The sequence below is a fragment of the Corvus hawaiiensis genome, chromosome 20 (assembly GCF_020740725.1).
Source record: "Corvus hawaiiensis isolate bCorHaw1 chromosome 20, bCorHaw1.pri.cur, whole genome shotgun sequence".
Classification (NCBI taxonomy): Eukaryota; Metazoa; Chordata; class Aves; order Passeriformes; family Corvidae; genus Corvus; species Corvus hawaiiensis.
The window spans coordinates 4,050,240-4,070,983 of record NC_063232.1 but is presented as its reverse complement, the minus strand read 5'-3'; the positions used below and the strand labels follow the sequence as shown (position 1 = coordinate 4,070,983).

The 20,744-nt window shown below is 47.3% G+C and overlaps 1 protein-coding gene across 3 annotated transcripts in view; it reads right to left on the bottom strand.

Moving 5' to 3' along the window:
- The window catches only part of SSH2 (slingshot protein phosphatase 2), an 88,216-nt gene that overhangs the window by 30,847 nt on the left and 36,625 nt on the right, over positions 1 to 20,744 (bottom strand). Inside the window, exon 1 of one of the 3 annotated variants that reach the window (XM_048324337.1) lies at positions 17,396 to 17,500. The exons of the other annotated variants lie outside the window; for them this stretch is intronic. Coding sequence (XP_048180294.1) covers positions 17,396 to 17,451 — 56 coding nt within the window. The 5' untranslated portion in view covers positions 17,452 to 17,500. Of the gene's footprint in view, positions 1 to 17,395; positions 17,501 to 20,744 lie in introns of those variants that run through there. 3 annotated transcript variants of the gene reach the window in all.

Here is a 20,744-nt window from a genome sequence, read left to right as displayed (position 1 = left end):
TTGAAGAAAGCCAGAAACAATTCTCTAGTCAACAGGATGGTTGATGAATATGATAAGACAGGATGGGAGAGTCCCTGGCATCGTGCATCCCAGCAGCTCCATGCTTTGAAAAAGATGTTGGCTTGTCCTTCAACTGAGCAAGAGCCTAGGAACTTTTTATTCCTTTCTCCACTTAAACAAATATCAAACCTAGTTAGTTATTCCCTTCCTCTAAGGGATGAGGACTGGGAAATTAATAGAGTAAAAAGCCCTGCCATGTATTTTCATTATTTGGGGTTGACTGCTTTAGCAAAGGCTTTTCTGACTGCATTTTTAGAAGTACAAGAATTACAAAAGCTTGTGTTAAAGTTGGATTTCCCCCTAAGCTCAAGCACATTTCTGGGCACCTCTCCATTTTGCTGCCAGGGATGTAAAAAATGAGGTTTTCCAAGCTCCAGAAAAGCAGATGCACGGAGTCAGAAAGACTCTTCCCAAGGCTGCAGCATATCCCAATATTTAGACCGTGCTGTCATACCCTCATCACTCCTGAGTGACAAAGTTTCTCTCAGAACTTTTTCCCTGAAATTGAACCAGATGTCAAACATGCTCTGGATGTTTCAAAAAAACCAGAATTTTGAAAAGGATCCTAAATTAAAATGGATCAGAGTTCTCTACCCATACTAAAGTTAAAGCCAAAAAACCAATAAATTCATTGGGCACACTGAACATGTTTCCTCAAACCATTCTCACATAAAAAAATTTTACTGAGCATTTCTAGCTCTTGTTGACAAATAAATCCTCTGAAGGTTCTCAAGCTACACAGTTTCTTACAACCTGAACTAGAGAAACACTGAGTTATCTTAAGGACACTTAAAAAAATAATAGTAGTATTATTAATGATAAAAATAAATTCTCCTCCTCCCATTCTAATCTCAACACAGAAGACAATTGTTAAAAGATGTTAGGCTGCAGAGGAGGAGAAAGAATTCAGCACTCACAGACAGCTTTCACACAGTTAACTTTATCAGTGAAGCCAACCAGTAATATTAGCAATCCTTTAGCCTGTGCTTGAGGTTCCCCCAGAAGGTGGAATTAGCAACTATTTTTAGTGGATAATGCAGTGTGTAGCTAAGAGGGCTGAGAGGTTAAAAATCTTCTCAATTCCATCACTTTCCCTTATCACCAGCTCTCAGCCACCTGCCTGCAGAGGAAAGAGCAGCAGAACTAAACAGATTCCCATCAGGTGCATCCTTCCAGGAGGCCACCTTCTCTCCTAAGGCCAGGGGAGCCTTGTTTTGGGCCATTAACCACGGGCTGTAAATGTAACTTGGTAGGACTAGGGAAAGTAATTTCCCATACAAAGGGCTGGAACGGCTGAAGAATGTGGCAAAGCAGATCATTCTTGTGGAACAAGGAGGTCAGGCAGGGAGGGCAGCACCTCCCGCAGGGCAGGAGCGAGGGCAGGAGATGGCCATCAGCACTGCTGGGAGAACTGCAGATCCATGGAGACAAGAGCCTTGTGCCAAATCCAGCTGTGGGGACACTCACTGTGCAGCCAAGACACGCTACTGGCACTCCTGGCATCACCTGCCCCCAATCCTAACTCCAGATGCATCAGTATCCAGAAAAGAAACCCATGATACACACACACAACAAAGCCCTAGCTCTGAGATTCAAGCAGTAAAGAAAATCCTTGGAGGAAAGGCACCAAATTTTTGGGAAAGTCCAAGTAACTCTAATAACAAATTCAGCAGATGCTGACTTTAGTGCCTGTAATGCACTACAGGGACAAAAAAAGCAATCACTGGCCTGATATCCTCTGTGCCACACTCAGATGGCTGCTCCACTTGGGTCCATCCTGCTTGGACAGTCCCTGCCACAGTCTTCACCTAAAGCATCATCTTTCAGGGCAAGATCACCTTTGCACACTGCCCCTGATATATAAGGAGAAAGGATTCCTCAGGTGGGACACTAACAGCAGGCCCCAGTCTGAGACACTTCAGAAACACAAAAGGCAGAAAAGATGTCTGTAAAAAGGGCAATTAGGGCTTAGAACAAGTGTTGCCATCCACTACTGATGTCACCCTGCTGACAGCTCGATGGCTCCCAAGCCTAATGTGGGCTTTGAAATACTTCACAAAACCTGGCTTTCCAGAGCCTACGGGAGCTTCAGCGCTCTTTGAAGCAATCTCCTGGAACAGACTGGTGTTAAAAGACACTCAGCGTGGTTAGGGGAGAAGTTGAGTCCAGGACAGCAGAAGACAAGGAGCCAACTTGGCAAAGGTAACAGAGCTGAGCTGTGTTTTATCAGCACCCCAGGCTTGTCATCAGTCCTCTGTACTGCACAGCAGGTTTTTTCAGGAGAAGACTTACTCAGGACATACCTATGAAAGAGTTCACAATCCTCAGTATTACAGCTGGGGGAAAAACCCCCTTCTGCTCCATGTTCACCTCTGCAGTGAAGCAGCAACCTCAAGGCCACCAGTGATGTGCTATTTGTAATTCCCTGCTCGCTGGGAAGAGAACCAACGCAAGCAGAAGAACTTAAGCAACTCCCACGGAAATTGCGACTTGTACCAATTTTTCTCCCACGCAGAAAAGGTTTTGTAGAAATTGTACAAGTCACATCAGAACTATTTAAAGCCTTTTGCACAAAAAGCACAGACACTGCCCTCAGAAGGCTCTGTTTCTAACCAGCAGTAACAGCAGGAAACAGGAGTGATTCCTGTGCTCCCTGACGTGCTGCCCAGGGCTGAGCTCCTCCTGCACAAGGAAATCACTGCACAGTTCAAACTAAATTATCATTACGCTACAAAATGAGATCCACACAGAACTTACAGATGGCAAACAAATAATAAATGCCTTCCCAGATGTTATACTGCACAGCTCTGTTCATAAACTGCAAGCACAAACACCAAATACACTGGTTTAAGGACACAAAAGAGAAAGTGTTACTAGTTTAGGGACTGTGCCAAAGAGATGTGATAACACAGATCACTGGATGCATTGTCACGACCTCCTGGATGATGCCTTGTGCCTCCCAGCCAGGAGACAGGTGAATCTGTACCACCAACCAGCTTCAATGAGAAACTCTCAGTCCTCAGTGTAAAACTCAGAAAGAAACCTTGCCGTTTTCTTTTGAAACTGCTTCACAGAGAAAGGAGAGAAAACCTTTTTGTGAATAAGGCAAGGAGGCACCTGAACAGCTTCTGGCAATGTTTTATCCTCATAAACAATTAAGTTATTGCGAGCCTGGGGATGACTTTCCAAAAGTCGTCTCTCCTTACTCATCAGAGCAGCTCCTTTGCAGCAGGCTCTGTCCTGTCCAGCCCAGCCCTTGCTCAGGCACTTGCCAAGTAGCACAACCAGAGAGTTGGCACCATTCCCCGACAGGCTCAGCAGGAGAAGTCCTTCCATCCACATCCTCCCACAAAACACACAGGAACAGGTCAGCGTGGCAAGGGCCAAAACCTCCTTGTGCTGTCACCTCCTCACAGCCATGCCCAAGACACATGGGCACTGCAGGGAGGTCACGTCCTCCCACCCTGTTCACCCTTATCCTTAGCAGAAATGGGACATTGATAAGCGATGGTAGGGGAAATGAAGATTTCAAGGTACTTTGCGTTTGAATAAAAGTCCACTACTTGTATGATTTACAGAAATACAATTTCTCTTAGCGAGTATTTATTAACCAGAGCCCTGCAGAAAAGAGCTCAGAAGCAGCATCCTAACAGAGCTGAGAGGCTACAACGGGATTTCAATGCCAAGCCTGGCTCCAGCTGTAGCTCCCCATGACCAGAGAGTTCTGCAGTCCCTCAAGAGCCCCCCACATTTTGCTCTAACATGAGCAGCCAATATTGCCTTGCACACCTCAGCTGCCAGCTCAGCTCTACCATCCTCCCTTAATCCAGCCACTGCAAAACACAAACCCAAGAAAACACCAAAATTCCAAGGCTGGCAGGAGTGGCAGAGCAGGCATCAATACTTAGCTCATTCCCGAGGCGTGGAAGGAGGGAGAGAGGGCAGCTGGGGACATGCGGGCGAGCTCTGAGCAGTCAGGACTCACCCTGCAAGAGCAGCAATTCCCCCACAGCTCGCTGGGCCTGGCATGGGAGAAGTCACAGGAGGGCAGGCACAGCAGCCTGCTGGTGTTTTCAGCACCTCAAGCTACTTCCCTCCCTCTTCCTGCTCCCCAAACTGGCTGTTTCCCTTCCTCTGCAGGCAGGCCTAGGGTCTGGAATCACACCTGCTCCGGGGGCAGCTCTCACTGCCATCCTCCCCTCCCTGCACCTGCCCACAAGAGAAGTCCTGGTTAATAAAGCATCAGTCCCACAGCCAAGGGTGCACCAGCAGCTCGGTGCACAGCTGGATTATGTGCAGCCTGACAGCCCAGGGCACTTCTCCATCAAACACCAGATAAAACATCGCATTCCTCCAGCATCCCTCCCCAGGGAAGTGTCTCTTTCACCTTCACTGTAGTTTGTTTTTCAATAAACAACATCCCTACTTCCCTTGTTTACTTTTTAAAGCACCTGGTTTAATAACTGCCTACAGTATTAATGAATTAAATAGAGGCAAGCGATGTTTGGCTTCCAGTTTAAGCCTTTGCTCCTAGGCAAGGGATGAAGGTGCTCAATTCTCTTCACACAGAGGCCAGATCTCGGGGCTCTGTAAAGCACAATACCACGTACTAATAAAGAAAACCCACCAAAACCCTACAGGGAAAATTAAACGGCAAGGATAATTCAGGATTGCCCTGCACTGACATTTGTATTAACAGGGTCAGCTGGCAGCAAACACAGACAAGTGCAGGCTTCTCTGATACCCAAAACAGAAACAAACTCAGTGCCGAGCAAAACAAGGACCACAGCTTACCGAAAAGGGGTCAGTCACACTGTCAGCAGGGAGAGAAAAGGGAAGTGATTCTCCACCAAAGGCCACCTCTCACCACTCAGCACTTTTGCAAGTTAAGAAACAGCCCAAAGAGAAAAACAAACCAAGCGTGGGAACCTACTTGGGTTCAGGGGTTTGACGCAAACTGCATTTTTAGCAACATCTGCATTTGTGCCTTTTTCTTTTATTAAAAAAAGGAACTGTCTACAGGCACTTCCTCTTCTCCAAGGTGGGGCTCCCTGGAGAGAGAACTCAGCTTCCATGACACAGACAGGCATCATCACAGAAAGATCTGCAATGCCAATTGTTACTCGTCCACATGAACTTACCTACTGATCCCTTCTCACCAGCACCAAGTCACCTTTCCCTTGCTTTGGGCTGCAATATGGACAACTTCTGAAGCCAAACTAAGACAACAGGAAAAACTCACAGTTTGCCAGAAGACAGTCAAAGGTGAGGATGGATGGGTGTGAATCTGAATTCCAAAAGACTAATTCCTTTTCCTTGCTCCAAACAAGGAGAGAATTTCTGCTGAATTCAGAGAGGATACAACTTGCCAAAGGGAACCCTGATGACCACAGCTGTGTGTTAAGTGAAGAACAACTGCTTCAGGTGCATGAAACAAGCACGCTCAGACACAGTTTCAGAGACAGGATCAAACCAGCCTCAGGTCATCCCACCAGGCTGTGGGGAGCTTTGATACCCACTTAACACCTGAGTGAGTTACCAGTCTGCAAGCCACATCCACTGCTGGAACCAACCATGACATGCCATTAGAGCTCCTTTGCCACCACAGCATTTGAATTGAGCTCCAGAAATAACTTTGCAAACTTCAGAGCTTGGGCAGCCTGGGTACGCTGGAGAGAGAGCAGTGGTGACCTTTGGAGACTGCACAGAAGACAACAGCTCTGGGCTGAGAAACTTATCCCTGCCAGAAACTCATCCCTGCCTCGCTGCCGGCAAAGAGAGCAACAACAGCTGCTGTTTGCAGCCCAAGTTTTCAGCCCACGCAGCTGCAACGGGGCTGCACTGTGCCGAGACAACCCCAACCACCTGCAGCATTCCTCTGCCTCCCGATGCCCTGAGGCTCGCTCTGCAGGGCTGAGTTTCATACTCACATCCAATGTATTCCCTCACAGGCAGGGCTGGGATTTATTCATTACAGGCAAAGGAAAGCAGATTAGGTCTTGTTTTAAGGTGGACAACATTTTAGAGTGTCTGATGGAAGTGAAAGTCCATGTGGGTTTCCTGTTCCCCTCATACTCCTGGCCTATGGATGAACCAGCTCAACGAACCCCTAAAGCAGAGGCAATGCAGGCAGAGCCCTGGCACGGGCACCAGCTGCATCCTCACCACCCAGCCCTGTGCCCAGCCTGCTGCCGGCAGCTCCAGATTGGGTTTCACTGGGCTGCCGCTGAGCGCGTGCTCCTACAGTAAGCCTCACACAGCCCTCCCTGTGTCACCTCGCTGCTGAGCTTGTCCCCATCGCTTCTGCCAGCGCTCAGCAGCCTTGGAAGGGAGGGAATGTCCTGGTGCTGAGGCTGGGGAAGGGGAGATGTGTTGAGTTGTGGCTGTTGTCACTGCCATGAAGCAGCACAGGCTGGGGGGACACCCTGCTGATGCCAGATTGTCAGGTAATGACATTTCAAGGAATACAAACCTGGGCGCAGGCTGTAGGATCACCATGGCAATGAAGAAGGGAGTTAAACAGGGATGGCTTTAAGTTATCACAGACTGAAAACGACCCATTTTCCACGCAGCATGAATAGCAAAATGCTTTACTGCCCATCTCCCTGGCTATGCAACACTGAGGGAGTCCCAGCAAAGCACGTGTTGGTGGCCCATGTTCAGCCTCCAAGGCAGCTTCAGGGAATCCACCCAGAGAGAAAGAAAAAGATTCCAAAAAGCAACCGCAAAACAAGTTGTGCAAACAAAGTTCTGATGTCCCTGGAATTCGAGACTGAAGATATGCACAAAATCGTTCTTCCTGCAGTCCGAGCCCGGCGGTTCACAGACTAGAAAGGGGGTAGCTAACACAATTAGGATGCTGATTAAGAAATCCGGGCACTTGGTGTTTACAGAAGAAATTTGATTCTCTGCACTTTTTAAAGCAAGAGACCCAGACCGGAAGCGAGACCATGAAAGGAATTTGTTTTACATGATAGTCCCCAAAGGCTTCCAGGTCTCCAAGTCAAGACATTCCCAGATGAAAGCTCTACATGACATTCTTCTTGTGCTATATACTGTTTAAACATCCTTGGGCATTTTTAATGCATACCACCGGGTTCACGGAGCAGGACAGCAATACCCAGGAGAACACTCCACAGTGTTTTAGCACCATGTGCTGTGCTCCTACCAGCTCAGCCTGCCCAAAGTGAGCCAGCTGCTGTGGTACCAACAAAATGCTTTCACAAATACATTCTTAAGAACACTTCAATCAACATGAGAAAACTTCACAAGGAGAATCTATTGCATCAAGGAACAGAGAAAAATAACCACCGGCTTTTTGATTAGTTAATCCTCAGGTACAGCACCCCTCTGATTGACACATACTTATCTTTTTTCTCTCTTAATTAACACAGTCCATGTCGATTATCTTTAAACAACACAGTAATCTCCTCTGCCACCAGAGTTTGAAAGCATTGCCTTCATACACAGCACCTTTCTTTTAAAACTTTAAATGACAGCTGACAGACCCCGGAGCAGTTGATTAACAACCAAGTCTCCCCCCACTACCTTTAAATGCATTTAAGACAGGATATTTTACAACAAATTTTTATGCTAATCTCCCTGCATGTCACTGTCCCAGACCTGACCATGTTTGGCCTGACTGGCAGCATCGCACAAGAAGGACCCATCTGCTCTAAATACAACTGTAACACAAGTGTCACAGGAGACACACTGAGGTCAACATACTGTCCCGCCCCGCCACAGCCAAGTCCAGGGTCCCCTATATTTAGAAAAAGCATGTCCAGCACTTTACAGATGGAAGGAGATCACTGACTTGCTTGAACCACGGCCAGGCTGGCCATCTCCCTGAGATGGGTGTGACCGGGAGCTGACAAGTCCCCAGCACCCACTCAAGGAGGGGTACCCTGTGCCCCCCACCCCCTCCTCGGCAGCCACAGCTTCCCCAGGCGCAGGCCCAGGATGTAAGTGGTCAAGAAGGACGCTGCTCCATCTTTTTTTGGTCACGGTGGATGTGGCCAGCACCGAGCATGGCTGTGGTCAGCCAAGGAGCAGAGCTCCTGCTGCCTTGAGAAAGGGAACTGCGCCAGGACTCAGCTCTGCAACCACCCCAACCAGGGCATGGGATGGAGGAATTACGCTGGGGAAGCTGCCTGGCTCTGATCACAGCCTTGTTGGCTGCCCTCAGTAAATACATTAACAGACCCCTGTAAATAGAGCACCAAAACAAGGACCACTCTGTCTCTACACAAAGAAATCAATGCTGAATAATAAGCCTTTTCCTCTTGCTAAGAAGAAGCAGATGCTTGTTTACCAAAAGCATCAAAAATCATCAAGAGGCTGTTGGATTTGACTCATAAAAATATAGAAGGAAGTTATTTGTTCAGTATTTTAACTTCTGCAGCACTCAGCACTTTCAATTTTCTCTCATTCTTATTGCATCCTCCCCTGCAATGGTATTTGATCCCTGAATGACAGTTTCCAGCAGAACAGTAAAATCGGTTTAGGAATGACTGTCCCTTTAGATTAGCAAAAAGAACAGTCAGCAGCAGCCAGTGATGTGAGATGGTTTGTGGGCTGTTTCAGAGAGAACTGCCACGTGCCAGGTTTCTTTCAATAGGTTTTGATTTGAAACTGGAAGTCACAGGGAGCTTTACCTGTTGTGCTGATACAGCCTGCAATCGGGCCATTGATCTGCTCCCCCTTGCAAATACGCCAGAGACTTCATTCAAGGGAACAGGGAAGCCACAATTAAGGGAATACAAACTTAAATGTGGCTGCAACTAATAACTTGAAATCTTAATCAGCTAGAAGTGAGGAATCATCAAAGACAAATGATCAGAAGCATTTTATAGCTGAATAGTTTAATGGATTCTGTTTAATGGATTCTAAGGGCAACACTTAGAAGGACAGTTCTTTGCACAAGGAAGGTCAATACAAGCTTCAGATTCGATTTAAAGCTGCAAACCAAAGAAGAAACATAGCTTCACTTTGGGTTAAGCGACCCAGCACTGAGGGAATGGGGTAACAACCCGTAGAGGCAAGGCTGCCTGTCCCCAGGAGCTCAGAGCACACACACCCAGGACAGCACACCTACCCTGATAGCAGCCACGGAAAACACTCCAACATCCTGCTGGTGTAAGTGACAATCAGCCTCCGGAGCCATCAGGAAAAGCTCTCCAAATCAGACCACGAGATATAATTATGATCCATTTCAAAATGCAAGCTCAGCATCACTTTCCAATCCAACTCTTCCCCCTGCGGATGTTACAAGTTCTTCCTGGAGACAACATCCCTTGTGACTCTGCTTTTTCTTTTGGTGCTCTGAATAGGGATCAGCTTACCAGGAGTCCTTTATTCCCGAAATAATTTCCATTAATCACTCATCATACACCACTTTAAACAGAAGCTGACAGACTGTGGGATGTCTAACACCAGCACAGCATCTCCCGACTTAAATAAAAGCTGAAACGAAGGGCACCCCAACAGGCAAAAGGAGACTTCTAAATAGGAGACAAGAAAACTTCTTCAAGATGTTCCTAAGAATTGAAATGGTTTTATACAGCTACTTTAAATACAAGCAGGGAAGCAGTACCATGAACCATCTGCTCTTCATGGTATCTGCTCACAAAAAAAGTGAATTAAAGGAAAAACAGTAACGTGCTTCATTCTGAAGCATCACCCTGCAGTTTAGCATTTGTGATTTCTCAGCACAGCTGCAAATTAACCAACTCTTTTAGCACCTTCATGCGACTTTCAGTTAAAGGGGATGTCAATGCTTTACTTCAAAATGCATATAAAGGAGTTTTTAACCCAACATAAAAACTCTGCAAAGTTTTGCTGACTAAGACTCAGACTGGAAACACATTAAATAAAGTTTTATTTTACTGAAGTTTGAACTCAGAAGACTAGAGATTCCAGATGTGTTTATCCCTGCAAAAGTCAGGTGCTAAATTTCAGCAGAATTAGCACTTTAAGCAGTTTGGCAGCCAATTTTCTGTGGTTAACTCAGGTCTTCCTATTTCCTAAAAGCATAGAAACCCCTTTAAAAACCACACATTAAAGTAGAAAGACCATCAGAATACTAAACACTGCTATGTACCACAGACCCAGCGAAGTCTCTAACAAGAACACAGTGTACTTTAGGGAAAAGGCTCTTAAACAGCTTTTTAAAAGGCTCCAGAATAGATATTTGCTTAATTTCAAGCTAGAGAGCCTCTCATAGAACATTTCATGATGTACTTGAAGGAACTAAGGACAAAAGAGACAGGAAGATTACAGAAGTGTCAAGGTTTTGCTGGGGACTGTGCTGGGAATCTGGGTGATGTCCTGGCCCATCTCCTGACCCTGCTCTCCGAAAAGTGGCTCCTGGGCTGGCTCAGACACCCCCACACACCAGTCATGTTCACACACTCTGGACACAGCATCACCCACCTCTGGGGCGCATGTTTGTGTCACTCCCATTTGCTATCGAGGCACATGGATATTCCTCTTTTGTTTTCTTGTAATTTTCTCATCATGGCAAACCAACAGGAGGGCCAGGAATGGTGCTGACAAACTGTTTGTTTTTATTTAGACTAACTGGCTTTCGGTCTTTTCGCCACAGAGGAATGCGGCTGTTCTACTTTGCATTTGTTTTTTGATTTCTTCATCTCTTTTACAAAGCAAATAAAGGAAAAAAAAAAACAAACCAACCCTAACAATAACAACAACAAAGCCAGTGACAAGCTCTTCACACGCCACCATGCAATGAGCCCTCAAAAAAACCCAAACAAACTAAACAAACAAAAACCCCAGTGCAACTCCTCCCACAATTTGGGTTCATTTTAATTCAGCATCGGGTTGCAGAAAGCAAGCAGCAAACTAACAGAAGGACAAAGATAAAACAAATTTTAGCTTTTTACACCTTTGTGCCAATGAGATTCCCCCTTACATTATAATCTGACCAAGGTAAATTTATCATTTGCCAATCAAAACGACCCTACACCAGCCCCACCTGCCATTTGGAGTGTCACAAAACATCAGCAATACACCCAGAACAGGGCTGTCCGTGCCTGTCTGTCAGCTAGAGGTGACTGAGCCAAGCCACAGGTACCCGCCCGCTCCAAAGCATCCCATTGGGATACTGTAAGAAAAGAGGCTGCAGGGCAACAAGAGGCTCAGAGAAGCAAATTCATTCTCTTCATGCTGGCAAACAAATCACAGAGAGTGAGGAAATCCAGCACATTATACACGGTAATACCACTGTGCAGACAATTCCAAGCTCAACTCAACAGGGGTCCCAATCCATCCTGGGCACTCCAGACAGCTCTGGACCTTGGGATGAACTTACTCTGATCCACCTCAGTGCCTCCACTAAAGCCACACTGCAACAGTCAGATGTCACAGATCTGCGCTCTTCCAGGGAAAAGCTGGAGGTTTAACACTGCAACTCAGACCCTGACCTGCGGAGTTCCCGGGCAGGAGCCAGCCCTGGCCAGTGGGACAGCATGGAGCTCATTAAGCCATTGTGAGAAGTGTGTGAACAAATGAAGGAGTTTGCTAATAAGTGACAAAGATCATTTGTTTAAAGGAAAGGACTAAATAATTTCTGGTTCAGCAGCCTGGATTTAGCCTACTTGTAACAAAGGTGTTTTGAGGAAAAGCATTCTGCTTAAATGGCTTATTGCAAGTAAACCAGAGAGCCCAAAGGGCTGAACATGATGTTGGTGAGGGGCAGGTAAGTACTGGATAAACAGGGATATGCACTGAACAAGGAGTCTGTAGCCTCAATATACTTAGAAGCGCCCAAATTTATAAAGCTGCCAACGCCAAGAAATGCCAACCCTACATGGAGATCTTCCAGTTTGGATTCCTGTGTCACTCCCAGCCTTCAGCAACTCTGGGACTTGTCTCAAGTTTACCTTTACAGGCTTTTCTTCTCCTCACCCTCCCTCGTCCACCAGCTGATGTCCTTGAACCAGAAAGCTTCTGTCACAAAACACTTGGTTAATCCCACACAACCCAGCAATAGGTGGCTGCAGAACAGCTATTGCCAGTCTCCAGTTCCTTCCCAAGATGCTGAATCCAAGCTCTGGCCCAAATGCACACACAAACCAAAGGGGTGGCTTTGGGATACCTCAGCAAAAGTGTTCAGTATTAAGGACAGGAGTGAGTTTTGCTCCATGTGTTTGTGAAAAGTTGAGTCTCCAACCAGCTGCTATGAAAAACCATGGCTGGAAACTCAAGTTGCAGATTTGCTCTGTACACATTACATCCATTACACTGGAGAAAAATATTTGCTGAACTAGTTTTAGGCCCATACAGGCTGATAATTTAAATGCTGTTTGTCACACCAATGCAGGGGAGACAGCAGCTCTTCAGAGCCTACTGCAAAATGGGACACAGAATTTTAAACTTTCTCTGACCCCACAAACACTAGTAAGAAGCAACTGTCAAGAAAGTTAGCCTGAAGTTGTTTGAAAAACAATGAAGCAATATTTTAACCAGGGGCTCTGTGATAAAGGTGCAAGGACGTAGAGTCCTGCAAAAAAAAATCCCAGCTAGCTATTAACCGGCCCCAAAAGGTCTTTCTTTTTCTGCTGATAATTTCACTGGGGTCCTTCTGCTTTGTGGTCTTTAGAAAAATCCCAAGCATTTCCAGAGACAGGAACATCTGCAGATGTTTCAAGACAACACCATCTCAGAGTCAACTCTACCATTTAAATCCTTTTAAAACATTAATTTGGCAGCCCAACAGCGTGGGCTTCCTAACTAAAACATATTGCTTAAAAAGGGTGGTGCGTGGGGGGTTTGTCCTTGAAACACTGGTTTGTGGCTCAGGTTTTGATCTGATGTCCGATAACCATCTCTGTCTCTCTTCCAGCCCTTACCAGGAAGGATCGGCGAGACAAATACCCACAGCTTCCAGGGGAATAAAAGGAAAAGCCAAACAGGAAAAGTAGTTATGAACAATACAGCCCTTGCTTAGTTAATGATCAACTCTGCACAGACCATACTACTTTTACCCAAATACCACAACCTATTTGAGTAGTTTTTAGTAATCAGTGGGTAGTAAGAGGCCTCTTAAGCATCGCATTTGTTTCATCACAAGCAGCAAAGAAATAAAAAAGATGAGAAATCCCCGACAACTCTGCTCTGTCAACAGGAAGCCCATCCACTGTGCAGGGTGAGCTCAGCTGCGTGGAGGGGTGGGCAGGAAGGGTAAGGGGTCAGGTTCCCCTGCCTGCACATTCCCATCACATCCCTGATGGAGTATGAGGCTGTCTTCTGCAGCCTCATACAAACCCTGAGCACACAATGCACACTTAAAGGGAGAAAACAACTGCTGCAGTCTGCCCTGATCCCACCAGCCTCTACAAGAGATGAAGGGCTAAACAAGTGCTTTCTGCATTTCAAGCACCTCCAACCAGAGCGACCCTCAGCTCATAAGGCAACTTCAGTTTAGAGCTGACAGTGGCAACTGGAATCACTCTTCTGATCTTCCAGTCTTTTTGCAGCAGTTTCCAAGCATGTCCTCCTCAGCTCTTGAATATCATCGACTCTCAGCACAAAGGTAAAATACTCACAAAGCTACAGTGCTTTACAATGGCACAGAAGCAATTAAAGATTTCCAATAACACGCTGCTCAGAGGCTTGCAGTCTAATTGCTGAACGGTCAAGGGTTTTGGCAGCAACAACACTGTGAGGAGATAAAAAGGTTGTAAGGCTTCCCATACAAGAAATAAATAAATAACCAGCTCTCCAAAGAATGGCAACAGCAGCCACACACCTATCTAAGTTCCTGACTTGGCACTCGGCACAAGTCAAGATTAGGTGGTCATGAAATTTCCCACCATAAAGGCCACAGCCCCTTGACAGAGGAAAATGAAAGGGGTGGGGGAGGACAAGGGCCAAGAAGACCGGGCACACATACAGGTTACAGCACGGAGGTGGCAACACAATGAGCCTGAATTACCCAGTGTTGTAATTTACTGTACAGTCTGTAATTACCTGCACAGCCTCAGAACTTCCTCTTCTTGTGAAGAGTTGTTTCTTCACACTCTGCACAAGGGTTGTCACTTAGAAGAAAACTGATTACGGGAGAGAGCAACAGGCTGCTAAGCCAGGTCTGAAAGGTTATTTTGTGTCTACTTATTGCTGAAAATAATTCAGTTTAACTTCTTGGTTTATTTTTTTCCCCTAAGAGCTCTGCCATAAACTCACAATGCTGTCAAGAAAGTGTCTACTCCTGCTCCTTTTTTCCCCCCTCAAAGTTTAAAATACATATAAAAACTGTGAGTTAACATCTTATAATAGAAAACAGACTGGTACAAGGCAAGCAGGAGAACCATGGAAAGCAGTGAGTGTATCTGTGCTTTTAGGTCCATCTGGCTCCCGAGTGTTGGAGGATGAAGGAGTAAACAGGACAGGGTTCAACATGTGCTCGATGTGTGCCCAGGGAGGACTCCCACTGCAGCCTGGCAGAAAGGAAGTCAAGGCAGAGTCAAAAGTATTTAAACACAACAAAACATGCCCCAGAATGCCAGGTGGACGTGGGTACCCAAGTGAGGTGGTCAATCCTCAGGTTCAGAACAAAGGCTGAGCATTCCTCTGCACCTTCTGGCCCCACTCCCTGACTGAGCACGGCCCAGTGAGACTCACACAGGAAGGATGTGGCACAGTGAAAGCAAGAGCTGGGTTTTCTCAAACCCCAAGTGAGTGCCCTGATCACTGGGTCATCCTGCTTTGTCACTGAGATAAAGAGGAAAACTGGGTGACAGAGGAATCTGGCATTATCAGAGGAACTTGGAAAAGCCACTTCAGGGACACCAGCAATGGATTAAATAACTAAAACTTGGCCAGAGGCAGAGGAAGCGACTACAGGCAGGAAGAACTGATCCATGGCAATTCCTCCAAGTTTCTCATTAAAAATTCTTTGATATTTGCAGACTATCTGAAGCTTTGCTTTTTTCTTTCTATCTTTTCCATCAGCTGCCTTAGAGTTTTAGTAGACCAAAGTAAATTTTGAATCCTACACACAAACAAACCAGTTAATCAGCAGAATTCCGCCTAGGTTCAGTGAGAGTAGCAAGACTTTCTAGAACAAGTTACAACTATAAATTCTGAGCATTTTGATAAACACAAGTCTCCCGGACATTATTTGAATCCTTGTGAACCTGAAATGAATTAGACTCAGACCAGCTGACTACATTACTGACTAAAAGCGTCAACACAAGAGTAATTTCTGCTGATCTCTGAAAGTCAGAGCTGATCAGCCAAATACATCTACTAAAGAATACACTGAAACAGAAGTTTCTGATAATGTTTGGGTCACCACTGCCCTTCCCACTCCACAGAGAACACATTTTTAGTATAGCAAACAACTAAATCTGGATTTTTAGGTCTTGTCCATGATGAAATAAGGACATCCAACATTAATCAGCCTTTGTGAACTTGTAATTAGGAGCGCAAACTTTAAACACTGGCCTTTATTACGCCAGCCCGAGAGCTGCAGCACCATCCTGATTGAGAACACTAGCAAAATATTAATCCAGCACTCAGCCCTGTGAGAACACTTCTGCGTGGGCCAAAAGCTCTGTCATTCTCATGCTTATTAATCTTCTCTTACAGGAGGCAAATGACAGTGTAAGCTCCACTCTGATAACTCTGTTATCTCTCTCCCCAGAAAAGGAAAGGGTGGTCCTTCCAACCAAGTGTCCATTTAAACTACCACGAGGCACTTTGCTGCAGGGATCCGTGTGACATGTGACGGAGGGAGCAGAGACGAACAGCATTTCCTCTCTCTTTTGATCCCTTTCCGTACAGTCTCCAAGTGCAGGTTAAGTGTTTGAGCGGTGGATAAAACAAACACCTTAAAAGCACTTAAACTGTTACCTGGCTACCTACTCTAGCTCGGTAAATCATCCGGAGTTCCAAGGAAATGTTTCAGCCTACAGTATGTTGGGGTTTTCGCCACAATTCCAGAATTACTGCAACTTCCCGAAGCCCAGGGCATATCCTGTTTGCATCACTGCTTTGGAAGAACAGTTTAGGTACATCTCTGTTAAACCTACATTATCAGCAACCGCAGGGAAAGCCCTGATGTTTACAGGCAACACTGCAAGCGGAAAAAAATTACTAACTACAAACATTTTGGGTTGAGTATGAAAGGCTCAGAGACACTTAACTAAACTGATTACCAACTGCAGCAGTGATTGCTAGCGCTCACAAAAGAAGGCACAGGAGCTGGGGACTCATTTCCATATGAAGCATAAGCAGAGATATCTACTAAAGACCTCGTAAGTGCACGGCAGCTGCAGTTCTAGCAGAAGCTTCTTATGACAAGAACACAGTTCCAGGTGGGACCCAGCACTTCATCCCACTATCTGGAAGCCTTTCATGATGTTTCCAAGAGATAAAGCAATCCGTTGGCTTCTTTAAAGAAGTATCAAGCGTGGCTAGACCACAGTGACTATCTCTCTGTACTCCTTATCTACCACCCCATAGCTGCCACTTCCCTCCTTAATCCCTCCAGCCAAACCCCACGACTCAGGCAGTGGCTGTTAATTGTTTATAAATTAAATGATTATTCATATCTGCATATCCAAGGCGGGTGTGCAGCTGGAGAGCCTGATTTTCCATGCGGCTTAGCTTGGGACACGGAGACACTGCATTTTGGGGCTGCCCAAGACTGACACTACTTAACAACTGGCAGCAGCTCACGTCCCTGCCTTGTCACCCGCAGGTGCTGAGTGTAAGGTCTCGGTCCTGCTCCTATGGCTCCGACCTGGGACACCCCAGCCCCGCAGCCCCTCTCTGCCGCTCTGCGATAAGCCGAGAGATCAGATAAAGGGGCTAATCTCGGCTTTGAGCCCAAAAGACGGCCTAAGTATGCGGGCAGGGGATCTGTACCCCGCTGTCAGCGCCAAGCCCGGCTAGGGGGCCGCGGGGGCCCCGCACCGGCACCACACGGGAAACCAGCGACTCCGGCGGGAGGAAGCGCAGCCCTGAGCTGCCCGGGCAGCTCCCGTGTAACCGTGAGAGAAGCGCTCGGATGGGACTCGGAGTACTGGTAGTGAAAAAAAAAATAATCAGAGAAGTGAGCGGTGAGGGAGCAGCAGCTGCCGGGCGCTGCCGGTGCTTATCAGCACTTCCAACACTGCGGTGCCGGCCAGGGGAAAGTTTGCCCGGAGGCAACCGGCGGCGGAGCGAACTACGGGGAACGGGGAGGGCGAGGAGAGAGGGAACAGCGGAGTGAGAGCAGCGCACGCCCGGGCAGGGGGAGCCGCCGGGAACCGGGGCAGGCGGAGCGGCACCGGGAAGGGGAGTCTCGGCGGTGTGTACCGGTACTCACAGCTGGGCGATGGCGCCCTGGGAGATGACGGCGTTATCGGAGAAGTAGGGGATCATCGCTCCCCGCCGCGGCAGCCGCCCTGCCCCGCGGCATCGGCACCGCCGCTCTGCCCCGCGCCCGCCGCGCCGCCCCCGCCGCGCAGGCGCGGCCCGAGGGGCGGGGCCAGGGCAGGCTCCGCCCCCTCTGCCCCGCCCACACCGCACGTGGCGGCGCGGGGCTGCGGGGACAGCGAGGGGACACGGGGGACCGGGACAGGCGGGACCGGGACCGGGAGGGGACAGGCGGGACCGGGACACGCGGGACGGGGACAGGAGGGACCGGGACACGCGGGCGGTCCGCCCCGCTCACGGGCCGGAGTTCAGCTGCCGGTTCCCCCAGCGGGCGGCAGCGAGGGACGGGGCACAGCGCCGGGCGCGGGTGCGCTCGGTTTTTCCTTTTCCCTTCCCTTTTCGTTTTCCCCTCCCTTTCTTCCCCTCCTTTCCCCCCTCAGATGTAGGCCAGCGAGGCTGCACGCCCTGCATCCGGGTTTGATGCAGCACATCAAACGATATTTTGCAAAAGGCAGGCAGCGACAACTCGGGTGCTTAGGAAACGACCTTAATTTCTCTCCTGCAGGAGACGGGGGGGAGAGTTCTTGGCAGTAACTTTCATATGCAGATACGCGACAACTTGCTTTCTGCCAAAGGAGAAGAGAAGCAGCTGCCTTTCAGTGCTGTTTAATCTTTAGCTCCATCGCCCCTCGAGAAAAGGAAGAAAGGAAGTTATTTAGAACAAAAGTCTGGTCCTCTGGCTGCTGGGAATTCAGATATTACAGTGCGAGGGAAACTTAACACAGTTTTCCACTGGGGAGAGGCGGGGGCAGCTCGATCCCACCCTGCACTGCCCATCCCAGATCGGCATTCTCCAGCCCTTACATTCAGCAAGCAGCGCGGGCGAACAACCGAGGAGCCTTGGAAGCAAGCTCAGTTTTGTGTTTCCCATAGGAATGCATGACATCCCAGCACAGAGGAACACGATATACCAGCCTTAAGTCATCTGCTGTGGGTGGCACATGCCCAGCAAGGAGGCACAAGTGAGCTGCCAGGGGAAGATGTGAGTTTAAACACATCTACTTGTTAATGACATCTACTCAAGAATAAAAAAAGTACCAAGGCATCACTGCAGAGCTTCCTGTGATCTGGGAGGAGAGCTGGAAGCCAAAAGCTTCATCAGCTTTATTTCCAGTTATTAACTAAAAGTTTCAGAGAAGCAGAGAGAGGTTGAAAAAACCAACACTGTGATGGCAGCTGCTTCAGGTCTTGATAGGAGACTTGACAGGAGCAAGAAAACACTTGTCTGAAAGGTCTTGACCATCCCCACTTCAGGGATGGGCAGAGAAAAGGGCAAAGCAGTGCAATTTGTGATTCTGCAAGTTTTGCTAGGATATTGTTTGGTTGCATTAATTTAAGCAATGTCATCCCATATAGCCAAGAGCGCAGCTCTGGTAATGGTGCCTCACAGCTGTAAAGAAAATGCAGTGCCAGCTTGCTGCAATGCCAAAAAAAAATCATTTTGTTAGGCAAGAACGAAGTCGGCTGCAAGAAGCAATGGAAAAATCGGGACATTAAGAAATGGAGGGTAACTCAATCCTTCCAGAGGTCAAGAGACTGGCAAGAACCTCATAGTCAGTAGTAACACATACCACACATTCACAGACTGAGAAACAAGCCCAGAACTTCTGTTCTATTCTAATTAATAACTTAAGGGCTTTATTCAAGCATTGTAGAAGACTAAATGTACTTAGATACTGTCCAGACACGTCAGATTTCTTACATGCAACAACCATTACAAGGCAAGCCCTTAAAACCTGCTGAAAACAAGCGCACTGATTAACTACAAGCAGCTACTCATAACATATGGATAATAGATTTGTAAATGAATTAGTCCTGGATTAATACAATCATGCTCTGCATCTCCATATGCCAGGGAACCAAGTGATGACAGAAATATCCCATTTGTTTTCTTTTTGAACCTTTAGAGAACAGAAATAGGAAATCCTCAAATAAGTTCATATCTTGTAATCTGCATTAATAAAAGCTATTTGAACCTGGGTTTGTTGGCAAAAAGATTGAAACCCCATCCTGAGACTGGCACTGCCTCCAGGTACACATTAGTGAGATTAGCATTTCTGTTCCCACTGTCCATTTGTGTAGACTCAGAGAATCATTCAGGCTGGAAAAGACCTCCAAGATCAAGTCAAATCTTTGACCCATCACCACCTTGTCAACTAGACAACAGCACTAAGTGCTGTGTTATTTTCATATTTTGCTTTTTAAAATCAGACTTAAGGAACAACTCAAATGTCTTTAATAAAGTTGCTCCTATGTTTAGACATAAGTAAAAGTTTAGACCCAGTAACTCGATCTCTCAGCGTGCAAGAGCAAGGAGCACGCAGAAAGAAGGGGATGCACGAGATGGGAGTTTAGGCAGCAGGTCACGAGACAGCCAAGAAACTGCTCCTGGCTGGAAGCAGGTGCACTCTGCTGGGACAAATTCACAAAGAATTTAAAGTGCACGAGATTGCAGTGATGACAGGTAGCAGCCTAAATCACCACCGTGCCGCAACAGAGCATGCGAGCAGAGCCATTAATCACTGCATGACATGATGTAAATACGCCCGTCTGGGGTCTCCAGTGCTGCCCAGCCCAGTGCACCAAATGACACTTTGCTGCAGGGAAAAGGGCACTGCTTGTCCGAGTTCTCCTCGGCATTTCGCACTCCCCACGAGGCCATGGGATCAGCGGGGTCGAGCGGAGCAGGCAGCAAACCCTGCACGGGACTGCAACACCACGAGCCTATGGGACAGCAGGATCCATTTAACCTTTGAACACCACACAAACTAATAAAGTGGAGTTATATACAGCACGTGAGATACACTGTAAAAACACCCATCCCAAAACCTTTGCTACACTAAGGCAGCAGCTAGAACCAGTTATGGAAGCACAATGGAAAAAAAACTAAGATAAAGAACGTGAGAGATGTCTGAGCAGGCAATTCAGGAGGGCGGAGCAGAGGCAATGCCACCAGAGCTGCCTCTGAAGAGAAGTTTGAGGGGTGGAAGGGGAACGTGCATGCACGAATCTCTCATATTGACTTGTAGTGTTCGGTCTGGGAGACAAGGCTGACAACATATTGTTTATTCATACAGTCATCATTTTCACCAGTGTCTGCATTGCAAAACTACACCATCACAGCAGCTCGCACCAGTACCTTCAGCTGTCTCGCTTTCCTGCTGCATTTTAGCAGTTTCTGATCTTGCAGTGATGTAATTCTGTGTCCTGCACTTGCTAATGGGCTTTTCCTTGGCCAG